This window comes from Mustela nivalis (assembly GCF_964662115.1).
Source record: "Mustela nivalis genome assembly, chromosome: 8".
Classification (NCBI taxonomy): Eukaryota; Metazoa; Chordata; class Mammalia; order Carnivora; family Mustelidae; genus Mustela; species Mustela nivalis.
This window is the reverse complement of record NC_139027.1, coordinates 138,580,346-138,593,035: the sequence shown is the minus strand read 5'-3', so window position 1 is coordinate 138,593,035 and position 12,690 is coordinate 138,580,346. Positions and strand designations below refer to the sequence as shown.

The 12,690-nt window shown below is 53.0% G+C and overlaps 1 protein-coding gene across 1 annotated transcript in view; it reads left to right on the top strand.

Annotated features, from left to right (window-relative positions):
* Positions 1–785: 785 nt before the first annotated feature.
* BMP7 (bone morphogenetic protein 7) overlaps positions 786–12,690 on the top strand; it is an 88,044-nt gene continuing 76,139 nt past the window's right edge. Inside the window, exon 1 of the mRNA XM_082743641.1 lies at positions 786–1,782. Coding sequence (XP_082599767.1) covers positions 1,365–1,782 — 418 coding nt within the window. The 5' untranslated portion in view covers positions 786–1,364. The remainder of the gene's footprint in view (positions 1,783–12,690) is intronic.

Here is a 12,690-nt window from a genome sequence, read left to right as displayed (position 1 = left end):
TTGCAGTCCCAGATGCTACAGGGACTTGGGTTCAAGGCGCTGCGGTTGCACAGGAGACTGACAAAAACTCGGCCTGCGCCCCTGCCCCTGCCCCTGGGGGGTTCCTCCGTTTCCAGTGGGACACAGGACGGTAAGGAAGGCACGAATAACTCAAAGAGTAATTCCAGACGGTGAGGGAAGTTAAAGCAAATAAAACAAATGTGTGTAGGGGTGAGGAGGGGAGGCGACCTTCTCTCTCCTGGTCTGGGAGGAAGGGGCACCCGAGTGGCACGTGGAGGTGGAGGGCTGGCCGGCGGCGGAGCTAGGTGCAGGTGGAGGCGGGAGGGATTAAGTGGAAGGGATAGAATTCCGGGCAGAATGAAAGGCAAGTGCAAAGACAAGCTAGCGGTAAGTTCTGGGAGGCGCGGAGGGGTCCGCGTGTTTGCAGTAAATGGAGCGGTAGTGGTGCAAAGGGACGACAAGGACTTGGGGTCACCTCCTCCGGGAAGCCTTCTCCGATTGCTGCGCTGCCTCCGCACTCCTTCAGCTTCTTTCCCTCGGCCAGAAACGAATCTCACGGGTACCACTCAGGCCTCCTCCCCGTCCCGACGATGAGTCCCGAGAGGGTCGGGCGGGCTCGGATTCCTCCCTCCGCATCCCCGCGGCGTTCAGCCCGGCGCTGGGCACCCTGTGGGCACTCGGTAAATATTTGTGGAGCGCACTAGAAGGAATGAATGAACCCATTGGGCGCAGCCGGGGGGAGGGCGGGGCCGAGGGCAGGTGGGAGGCCGCGGGCTCGGGAGGGGCCCCTGGAAGCCCGTCCTCCTCCTCCTCCTCCCAGGCCCCAGCGCGTACCAGCCTGGTGCTTCCGAGGCGGCCTGTCGTGCGATCAAGGGCGCGCGCGGCTGGGAGAGCGACTCGGGGCCCCTGCTTTCCGCGCGGGAGTTCGGAAGAGAGTGGGTCGTTGCCGCCCGAGGGCGAGAGCGCGAGCGGAGCGGGAGGAAGGAGCGCTCGCTAGCCTACCGCCTCGCTGCCTCCCCGGCGCTCGCTCTCCCGGCTCCTAGGTTTGCTGGCTGCTCCTCCCACCCGCGCCCGCCTCCTTGCTCGCTCACTCGCTCGCTCGCTCCAGCCGGTTTCTAAGCCCCGCGGTGCGCCCGGGCCACTGCCGGGCGAGGGGCCCCGGGGCTATCGCCGAGCAGGGGGCGGGGGTCCGGGCAGAGCGCAGCCGGCCGGGGAGGGGCCATGTCTGGGGCGGGCGCAGCGGGGCCCGTCTGCAGCAAGTGACCGAGCGGCGTGGACGGCCGCCTGCCCGCCTCCGCCACCTGGGGCGGCGCGGGCCCCGCTGCCGGGTGCCCGGAGCCCGGGTCGCGCGTAGAGCCGGCGCGATGCACGTGCGCTCGCTGCGCGCCGCTGCGCCCCACAGCTTCGTGGCGCTCTGGGCGCCCCTGTTCCTGCTGCGCTCCGCCTTGGCCGACTTCAGCCTGGACAACGAGGTGCACTCGAGCTTCATCCACCGGCGCCTCCGCAGCCAGGAGCGGCGGGAGATGCAGCGCGAGATCCTCTCTATCTTGGGCTTGCCCCATCGCCCGCGCCCCCACCTCCAGGGCAAGCACAATTCGGCGCCCATGTTCATGCTGGACCTGTACAATGCCATGGCGGTGGAGGAGGGCGGCGGGCCCGACGGCCAGGGCTTCTCCTACCCGTACAAGGCCGTCTTCAGTACCCAGGGCCCCCCTCTGGCCAGCCTGCAAGATAGCCACTTCCTCACCGACGCCGACATGGTCATGAGCTTCGTCAACCTCGGTGAGTGAGGGCAGGAGGGGGGGGGGAGCACCTCGGTCAGGAGGCGCTTCGGGACCGGGAGGGGGCCGCTTCTTACATCCAGCCCGCCCATCTTTACACTCCGGGGCCGTTTGCAAAACCGCAGTGCCTGGCCAAGGGTGTCCTACTCCCAAGCCCCAGGGGACCCCAAGCTGAGCGCGCCCCAGGTAGGGCGAGCCGGGCTCGTTTGGCCTGTGGGAGTTCCACGGAGGAAAGGGCTGATCCGAAGCCCCCTCCGGGTTAAGTCGGCGGCCGCACCTCTGGGGCTGGAGGCGCCGGGCCGGCCGCGGCTCAGTTCAAAGCGCGGGGCTGGGTCATGTGAGCTGTGCCGGCCCGCGCGGCCCCTGCTACCTGGATTGAAAGGGCACTGCTGGGCGAAGCTGCCTTCCCGCCCTTTCGGGGCCCCTCTCAGCCCTGTCTGGACCTGGCTTCGCAGGCGTCGCGCCCCCTTCGCCGCCCGGGCCAGCCCTACCTGTCCCCTCGCGGTGCGCCCGCCTTAGCATGCCGCGCGCCGTCAGTGTCTCCGGGCCCCTCTCCTTGCGACCGGGCGCCCTCCTGCCCCCACCCCTCAACCTCCGGCTCTCAGCTCTCCTGGCTGGGGTTGGGGAAGAAACGGTGCCATTGGGAGCTTTCTATTTTAAATATTTAATGATAGGTCCCAGGCGGGCAGAATCCATTTTCAGCGTTTATCACGTGTGGCGCGCAAACCACGGTTTTCAGCAATGGAGTGGCGCGGGATCCCGGAGCAGACTCTGCCGGGGGCGGATGGGGGGAACCTGGCTCACTCCCCGAGCCACAAGGGTCCCGGGGACCTGGGGCTGGCGCTACAGCGGGGGCGCGGTGGCTCCTCCTCCCTCCGCGCACGCACATTCACCACACTTGCTCTAACTAACCCCCGGCAGCGCGCTGTAGGACTGATGGTCAAATATTTGGTTTCCGAGATAACACGCCCCGATAGCGCTGTTTCCTGAGCCCATTTCATTCTACGTGTGTAACTTGCTGCGAAAATCCGAACGGAGTCGAGACAGCAAACTCACGCCCATAGGCGCCGCGTTAACAGCGCCAGGATATTGAAGCCCCCAGCTGGGGGGCTTAGGGCGTGGGTGGGGGCGCTGGTAAGCCAGGGATCAATCCCAAGGCTTCCAGCCCCAGATAAGGCCCGCTGGTGCCCGGGTCGCCATTGTCTGCCCTTAATAATAGCCAAGAATCAAATAGTGCAACGGGTTTCAGAGAGCAGGGGGGTGGGAGGTGGGAGGTTTAGATGCCAAAATAACTTCAAGAAAGTTTAAATTACACTAAGCAGCCAGCTAGAAGGAGGCAGCGCCGTATGTCCCGATTTAGAACAATCTCTAAGATGTATGAGGTGGAAAAAAGCAAGGTGCAGATCCGGGAGGTTACGTATGTGCTTGCAGATGATCTGTTCCCACTGGAAGAAGGCACCGTGAACTGGAAATAGATTTGACTGGGGCGGGGCAGGACTGGGGCTGGGGCTTGGGAGTGGGAGCTGGGGTCTGATTTCTGATTTTTCATGGTTTGCACTTTTGTCTGTGATTTTTTTTTTTCACAATGTGTATTTATGACCTATACCAGAAACTGAAGAAAAATTCCAAATCTGTATCTGTGTATCTATGTGTATGTGTGTGTGTAAATTAAAGCAGGGCTCTGTAGCTGTCCTGAAGCCCATGGTCCCCCCCCCCCCCAGCTGCCCACCCCAGGCCCTTTCTCTGCTGAGGGATTTATGGTATCTTCTGTTCTTTTGGGTACCCGTGACTCCTAGTGAATGCAGCAGGTCCCAGTGGTGGCCTTCAGAGACAGGCTGGGGTCATTAAAAAGGCATTGGTAAGGCCTGGCTTCTGCTAACCCAGGGCAGAAAAGCACCCTGCTTCTATGGACCAGCAATGTGGTCAGGACTTCCTCCCCCTGCCAGCGCCCCACCCCCAGCCCAGAGCAGGAGAAGGAAGGTTGCTGACTGGGTACCTCTGGGAACCTTGGGGCAGCGCTGTTGGCTCCCCCTTAGTGGTGGGAGCAAGCCGGGACTTGTTTGGGAAGGCCACAGCTGGGTGGTTCTCCTCCTTCGGCTGTGCACACACCTTTCAACCCGTTACCCCCGTTTCTTTCATCTTGAAAGGACAAAGACCAGCTTGTCTGAGCCTCTTAATCAGTTCGGCTGGCTTTGGGCTTTGTGGGACAGTCCTGACTTTCTCAGGTCTTGCTTTCTGGAACATCACTCCAAATTAGATGGCGCAGTGGCTTTTAACAGAGCGCGCCGACCTTGTTTTCTTTCCCTCGCCGTCCCTAAAACTCGAGGTAATTAGTTGGGGGAAGACCTGGCCTGCCGTTTGGCAAGACTCTGCCTGCAGATCCTTTAAGGGGGGGCCTTTCATTTCTGCTCAGCACCAGCGCGGGAGGAGTAAACTGCCTGTCCCCTGCATTCTGTCCAGGGCTGGGGAGTTTCTTCATAGGAGGGGCCTGGGGTGGGGGTGGCAGTGGGGGTGGAGGGGAATGTGTAGGAGACCAAGGAAGACCAAGGAAGCGAAGTTTGCTGAGGAAGCACACTGTTTTTCCTTGGGTTGCAAATCATAATTGATCTGTAACATACAAAGTTTTCTAAAAGTGCATTTAGTCTCACACTTTATCCAATTATAAGAAAATGTCATTCGTTCCTATCAGATCATCACTTTGTAACCCTCGCAGGGGCCCTGGGGCGACTTAGTGGGGGGCTGCTGGCTCTCTCCACTGCCCCCCCTCCTCCCTCCATTGCACACCGATGCTGTCCTGCCATGCTTGGGGGACCTCTGACCAGATCCTGAAGGCTTTTGCAGACCTGGTGCGTTGATTCTTTCTTCTGTCTGCAGCCAAACTGGTTTTTGTTCCTCTAAGTCGTTCTCCTTGGAATTCAAGCTTTCTGCCAGGCTGAGTGGGATCTAAACTAGAGAGGGAGCGAGAGGAGGACAAAACCAGATGCCCCAGCTTCGGACAAAGACCAGCCTGTCCGATGAAGCCCCGTGTGACGCTAGCTGAGTTACGGAGGGGGACCCACATCATCTGAGCCGGGGCCCCTTCGGTTCAATGGCGAGATTTGCAAACTGCTTTGGATTAACAAGCCCCCGACTCTTCTGTGTGGACTTAATTTTGGAATTCGAAACAGGCTACCCCCTCTGAAATTGTCCCCAGGCAATGTGAGTTCTGCAGACCGAATCCGCCAGAGCCCCCTACCACTCCCCCCCCCCCCCCGCCCCTCTGGAGAAATCCAGCAGCTCTTTTTTGGAATCTTCAAAAAGCAGCCGGCTGGCATTAGGGGTGTGTTAATGCGTGTTCCTCTCTGGCCCAGGTTATGAAAGAACCAAATTTGTTTTAATCTTCGAAGTTCAATTAAAAAAAAAAAAGTTGGAAACCAGTCATTATCAGACTCCGTGTATAAAAGTGGCTTTTGTTAACGTAGCTGGGGAGCAGGGAGAAGGCTGTGTAGTTTTTGCTTTAGACCGTCTGGCTGTCCGTTTTGTTGACAAGTGTTTGGCATGAAGATCTCTCCTCTTGCCCCTTAAGAACAGGCCCTACCACTGTAGAGTATTAGAAAAAGATTCTGTTACAGTTTAAAAATTTCCTTCAGGGAGTGCTTCGTGAAAGGAGCACAGGGCCACAAGCATTTGCAGCTGTAACCTGGCTTGTGTTAAAATTTGGAAGGGGCTGTTCCACATTCCAGCACTTGGAGCAACGGCCCTCACTGGTAAGCAGCCAGAGGTTAATACAGATGTCACACAGGCTTCCCCTGCTTGCTTGCTTGCTTGCTGCAGAGTGCCTACGCTCCAGCGAAGAGAGCCCCAACAGCTGTGTTTTTAGCAACCCTTTCAAAATCACTTCTTTCAAACCTCATTTTCCTGGTTCTTAAATCAAAGATCTTCTCCACACACCCCCTCCCCCTGGACCCCGCCTTTTCCCAAGGATATATCTGACCCAGATTTGAACTTTGTTGATCTTCTTTGTACTTCCCTTCTGGAATCGAAGCAGGTTGAGGCCCAGCCCTGGATGCCAGCCTATGGGGCTATTTTTGGTTTTTATTCCAAGGGCTCTCATTCGGTTGTGGAGCGGTCTACCCGAGGTGTAAGGGAGGTGGCCCAGGTAAAGCTCGATTTCTGGGCAGTAAAGGGACAATTCTGTGAATGCCCAGAGAGAAACGAGCCGCGGTCCGGGCCCTTTCATCACCTAGTAGGGCTATCAAACCTCGGCGAGATAAACACAGCTGGTGTCCCATCCCCTGACCGCCGGGATGCCTGCGATATGAGCGAATGTCACATGCCTGCTGCACTCAGAGGCGAGTGATGACTTCATTCCGGGGAGAGTCCCATCTAACTTGATTGATCACCGCTATCGCTTTAATATCTTTTTTTCCCTGTTGGGTAAGGTCATCTTTGGCCCCTTGCAAGAATTGGCGTGTCCTAACCCTTCCCCAGTCCCCACCCTCTGCGGCCTGCCCGTCCGTTTTGCGGGATGAACATGTAGCCTGGAGAGCCCGAAGGGCTGGCCGTGTTAATTTTTTGGCCATCACTCTTCAGACCTAGCTGGGGGCTGTCGACACAGTGTTTCTGGCAGGCTGCTGCGACGCTTCGCCGTAATGCGCGCTGGCAGTGTCTCCGGGGTTAGGGCGCAGGCGGGGATGTGTGGGACCTGTCATGTCATTGTCAGAAGGAATGCGAGGATTAGCCTCTAAAACGGGGTGGTGGGAGAGCGCCGCAGCTGTGTACACTTATTATAAAAGACTTAAGTCCCACTGGTAAAATCAATATATTGAGTTGCACGACCCTCTGCTTTTAATTAGTTTGAATCAAATGCGCCGGTGCCATTTTGCCTCCTCTCGCCTTCATGGGGTGAGGAAATACCAATATTTACATAGAAACTGTTAATTTGTGGTGAAAATGATAACACATTTAGCTCCACACGCCGGAACTGCTCGGACTGGATGGATCCCAGAGCAGCGTGGCGTTGTGGGGTGACGTCCCTGGGGCGCGGGAGCAGGGGCGGGAGCTCCAGGAATGCGGGTCCCTGGGACCCCGGGGGCCGCGCGCGTGCGCGCAGGTGGGCACATCCGTGGGCGAGGTGCCTTAGCGGGGCTGGGCTTCTAAGCAACGAGCCGATTCTTGCATTGCGAGCCAGAAACGTTGGGATTCATCCACATCTTCTCCAAGCTTCCCTCCGAAGCATTCTTACAAAATCGTTAGGCGGGCACTTGCCTTTTTGGTCGTTTCCAGTCCTCGCGCCCAGCATGCTGGGTCTTTTGTACCGGGCAGCTCAAGGCATAGTGCTTTATTCCAGAGCTTCAGATGTTTTCTTTCCAATTCCTGAAACAGTTTATAGAGGAAGGGGGGGGGGGGGTTCTTTGCACTGCAAACCATCCCGTGTCTGACGAGGGCCATTATGTGAACCGTTGTGAACCGTTTGGTATTAGCTATGTGTTCAGCTGCAGTTGAGATCCGCATTTTGCAGGGACCGGCATTTGACAAAATACTATTTGACCAAAATGTGACTTGGTATTTCTTAATATGGAACAGATATTTTGCAGTTAACCTTCCCCGACGAGAGACTGTGCGAACCCAGCGTGCAATGGCAGTTGGGACCAGCAACGGTGCTGCCGCTGTGCATTCTGCCCTCCAACCCCCAGGGGAGTGTTTATGATTTGGGGGGATATGAGGGGCGCATGAAGTTTGACACTTGTGAGCAGCTCCGAGAAGCATGTGCGATGTGTCCTTTCAACATTTGTGGCAGAAGGCATTGTTGGGAGCTGCGCAAAGCCTTTGCTGATCCGTGTGGAGTGGATTGAATTAATGACAACTCGGAGAGCCCCAGTTTTAGGGTAATTGCTTTATTGTTTTGGAGCCAGGGTGCTTATAATCCGGTTCCTGTACAAACATGTTTAACGTGTGTTAATGCATTTCCAAACCAGAGCCTCTCAGCACAACCCTGCTTTCCATTAATTGATGTCGGTAGCATGGTACAGTATTTCAAAGGGCTGGCCAAGTATAAACTGTGTTTCCAATTTCCTTCCTTTCCTGTGTTTGGAATGCCAATGTTAATTTGTTCCCATGCAGGAGAGGGGGCTGCCAACTGCGGCTTTCTATAAAGGGCTTCACAGTGAAGGCTTCCAGCCCTCGCTGATGCTTGGGGCTGCCTGGCCAAGTTTCCTGACACTTTGCAGCTAATTCTGGGTGATATATGGAGTGGGGGGTTGGGGGCTTCACCGCTGTGTAACGGAAGTTCTCGGTGACAGCTGAGGGTGTGACTTGGCAAGGGAAAATGGACCAGCATCCACAGCGATTCTCTTTTGACACAGCTTAAACCCATGTGTCTGTTTCCCCTGTGGGTGCCTATTAGCTGTGTGACCTTGAACCAGTTTCTTAACATCTCTGAGTGGGTCTCCTCTTTTTATAAAGGTGGATAATAATTCCCTCCTTCGTGGAGCCTCATAAAGACAAAAAAATTGTATCATGTTTGCTTGCACACAGTAGGAGCACAATAGACAGTGGCTCCTGTTTTATGGTGGTGACCGCATCACTAATTGCTTTGCTGTATCAGTCCAGATATTAGGGTTTTTTAAAAAAAGATTTTATTTACTAATTTGACAGAGAGAGAGAGATCACAAGTAGGAGGAGAGGCAGGAGGAGACAGAGGAGGAAGCAGGCTCCCCGCCGAGCAGAGAGCCCGATGTGGGGCTCGATCCCAGGACCTTGAGATCACAGCCTGATTCAAAGCCCGGAGTCTGACTCAACCTACTGAGTCACCTGGGTGCCCCAAATATCAGTTTTTAAATACCTAACCATAAAGTATTGAGATGAAGCCACCCATGTTATTTTAAAGATGTCTAGAAAACGGCCCCCCAAAGGCATGTGTGTGTGTCTGTGTGTGTGTATGTTTGCACACATACATTTCCTTCTTTCAGAGGTCCTTGAAATTTGACTGAGAAGACTCAACTTATTTGAGGATAGAGTAATAGAGTATAAAGCGGACTCTTTCTCTTACTTTTAGCATCTATGGCTATCTAAAAATTTTATTCCGAGGCAAGCTGAGACTCGGTGAGGGGTATCCAGGAACTCTCTGTACTATCCTTGCAACTTTTCTCTAAGTCAAAAATTATTCCAAAATAAAAAGTTTTAATTTTTAAAAAAGCACATGATTGAAGTATTTCTTCCCACCCCTTCTGGAAGATGGTCAAAGTACAAATTGTCTTTTCCTTCAAGGGAGTGACAAGCCCAAAGCATTCATTAACAGGACAGCACAGCCTTTGCCGCTCTTTATTGGAGCAGGTGCAAGACTGCCCCCCACTCCCCCAGCTGGGATAGGGCCACGACAAAGCCCTGTGTCCATGCCCTACGTTGAGAAGCCTCTGGAGACCCAGGCACGAAAGAGAATGTCTCCAGGGCCCCAAGACGAGGGGTGGGCTTAATCACTCAAGGCTTCCCGTAAATTCCCTTCAGCTCTTTCTCTACTGTTTGAAAAACCTGACTCGGTGAGTATTAGGTTTCCCTGCATCTTTGAGGTCACATGTTGTTCTTTCACATCTTTATCTCCCCAGAGTAGCTTTCAAGTTCCAATCCTTTGTTGTCTGGCTTAATTAAATTTGGCCGTGAATAAAAACTTGCAGTGTTTCCAAAATTGAGGACTTGCATGTTTTTAAGCCTCCGAGTTCGGCCTGTACTGTCTTGTAAGGCCGGCCTCTCTCTTGCTTTCATGTAGTTGGAAAAAAGAAAAAAATGGTAAACACTTAGCATGACGGTCGGCTTTGACTGGTTCTATCGTGGTCCCAGTGCCCATCTGCCTGGGGATTTAACCTTGCCCACCGAGGCCAGCGAGGGACTGTGTGGTCTCACTGACTTGTGTTTGGCCTTTGATAAAGGACTCCTTTCTTGACTACTTTTTCAGACACTCTTGTTATCCCATTGTTGCCAAATACTCATGGCACAGTGCTCGGATGTGGGCTGCTCGTGTGCATGAGTGAGTTGAAGGTGTTCTAATGCAGCGTCTTCTAAATACTTTTTGATTTCATGTCCCCACCAGTAAATCTCTGGGTCCACACCCTAAATAGAAATAAATCCTACTGTTTTAGTACATATATATATATATGTTTTTTTTTTACCTTAAAAAACAGACTAAAATATACATGTGAGGAGATAAAAACAATATAAGATTCTGACAATCGTTAATACACATCTCAACTAATTGATCATTATTAATTAGTATGACATGACGCTTTTAATGAACAAGACACGTTTCATTTTGTTGTCACAAATTCATTAATGTTATGTGATAGACTTTAATGTCTTTCAGAATCATGGTTCAGCCATGGGGGATCAGCGAGCTAAAGGTCTGGTCCTGCATTTTGATTATTTTCATCCTTCATGTGTCTATTTGGACTAAGTGAAGTCCTCACGTGGTTAACAGAAACCCCCACAATCTTGGCGGGGGAGGGGGTAAACCCACAGAGGTTGGTTCTCTCGTATGAAGTTATGGCTCCATCCCTGGTTGGTAGAGGCTCTGCACTTTGGTCAGGTGGGAGGTGCTCAGGTCCCCTGGCTGATGGGGATGACCCTGTCTCCAGTGTCACCAGTTACTGTGTCAGAGGGAAAGTCTCTGAATTGTGCCTGGGCTTTTAAAATTTCCACCTGGAGGGGAATGCCCCACTTGTGCTCCCATTTCATTGGTCAGAGGTAGTCACGGGGTCACACCGGAAGGAAGGTTGGCGGGAAACTACAATGCTAAGCACCAGAAGGAGCCTGGGAGATGGCCCCAGGGCCCGCCGTCTCCAGGAAGAACATGGAACTTGTTGGCCTCAACAAGATCCTCTCTTTTCAGTTTCATTCACAGTTATGCAGCTCGGCTGCTCATTTCCACCTTCCCCGTTGGCCATCGGTCCTTGACATTTCCTTAATTGTGCTTGTAATATTTTCCCCATCTCCCAGTGGACCCCTCTAGCCTCCCTCAAATGCTCGCACCCCATTTTGGAGACCAATGTTTCTAGAAGTTTCTGCATCACTGAGGTGTTCACACGGTTCAACAAGGATAACCACGCCTCTCTATCCCCACTTGTAAATGACTCGCTTCTTTGGGACTTGTCTTTCAGCAAAAGCGTGCTTCAGCCTTAGTCTGGTTCACGACCCTGAGAATTAAGGAGGATGCCTCTGGGGTCCTGGCTGGGGAGGTGCTTGTCCTGGCCGGGTTTCTGTGGGTCCTGCAGGTGACTGCTGTGGCGTGAAGTCTTGCCCTGAATGGGACTGCTCCCTTTTCTTCCTGAGCCTCAGAGGCAATTTGTACTGGGGTGGAATGTCGCATGGTTGACTCTAGAGACCGAATTCACAGAGTCCTTCATCACCTAAAGGCATTGCTGGAATAAATCATAGTGATAAAGTGGAGGGTTGAGATCTTTTTGTAGCAGCAGGGGATTTACGATACCCTCCTTATTGGGCTTCTCATTGAATTCTCTCAGCTGTCTGCAACGCAAGTGGTTTCATTCCCATTTTAGGGAGGAGACAGAAGGGGCTCCAAAACTTGCTTAGCTAGGAAGGGGTGGGTTGACATTTGAATTCAGCTCTTGCTGAATGTAAAGCCATACAGTCTTTCCTCCTGGCCCCATGGAGGTATGAGCATGGGGCGGGGGACACACAGGAGAGAGGTGTTGAGGCCACCTAAGCACACACCGAGCCCTTGACATTGTGACTTGGAGCACTGAAGGTGGATATAGAGATGAGCAGTGTGGACCTTTCTTCCGCTATCCATCCTGCTTACGATAACCCCTCCTTCTCCATCTCTATGACTTCAAACAATTGTCAGGGCCCAGGGTCCTGAGTACCACATACTGGGGCTCCTCTATGCCTCACATGCTCCTCCGATGCGGGAAATCCCAGAGGTAGCTAGAGATTGGTAGTTTATGTGATCTCAAGAGGAACCAGAGACTAGAGATTGGTCGTTTAATAGTAATACCTCAAGGCACTGGAGAACAGACCATGAAGGTACCAGAATAAATATTGCATAGTTTGTAATAGTATGAAATCACCCACAGTCTAAATGTCCATGAGCAGGGGTTTGGAGAAATAGATTTGTATTAAACTTATTTATGAGTTTATAATAAACCAGAAGGGAATCAAAAGTCTTCTTTCTTATGTATCAATACCGATTCAAAACAATGTCAAGAGGGAGGAAGCAAGTTGCAGAAGGATGTTTAAGGTGTAACCATTTTTCACTGTGTCAAAACACACACTCAGGACGGCACCTGATAATATTCTATGTCCTTAGTGGTTTTGTACACAGTTTCATGCGGGAAACATACCAGGGGCTGCCGGACTCACACCGGCTGCCTCTGGGGAGGGGGACAGAGAAGGGCGAGAATGCGATTGGGGAGAAATTTTAAGTAAACTGACTGTTCCCTTCAAGTTTTCCTTCCCTTAATAAGAAACCATTAGGAAGTACACTGTGGTATCCTGGATCAGTTCTTGGAACAGAGCATGGACAGCCGTGGAAAAACTGGTGCAATCTGAAAAACAATGTGGATTTTAGTTACTAGTAAGGAGAAACGAGCACTGATGTTCATTTCTCCGCTTTGACAAGTGTCCCATGGCCTTGGGGGCGGGGGGTGTTGGCGCTGGGGCAACCTGCTGAGGGTGCTCTGGGACTCTGCACTGTCTTTGCAACGTTACCGTAAATCTGAAACGATTCTAAAAGAAAAAGTTTATCACAAAGGAAGCAACCAGGTTATTAACTCTTGTTAATTCTCAGCTGCGGTACCTGAATATTTATTGCATTTTCTTCCGTGTTCTTCTTTGGGATTACATTTTTTCCCAAGTCCAAGGTACCCGGAAAGCCTCCCAGAGACCCAGTCTGGGAGTGTGTTCAGGGTCTGATGCCCCA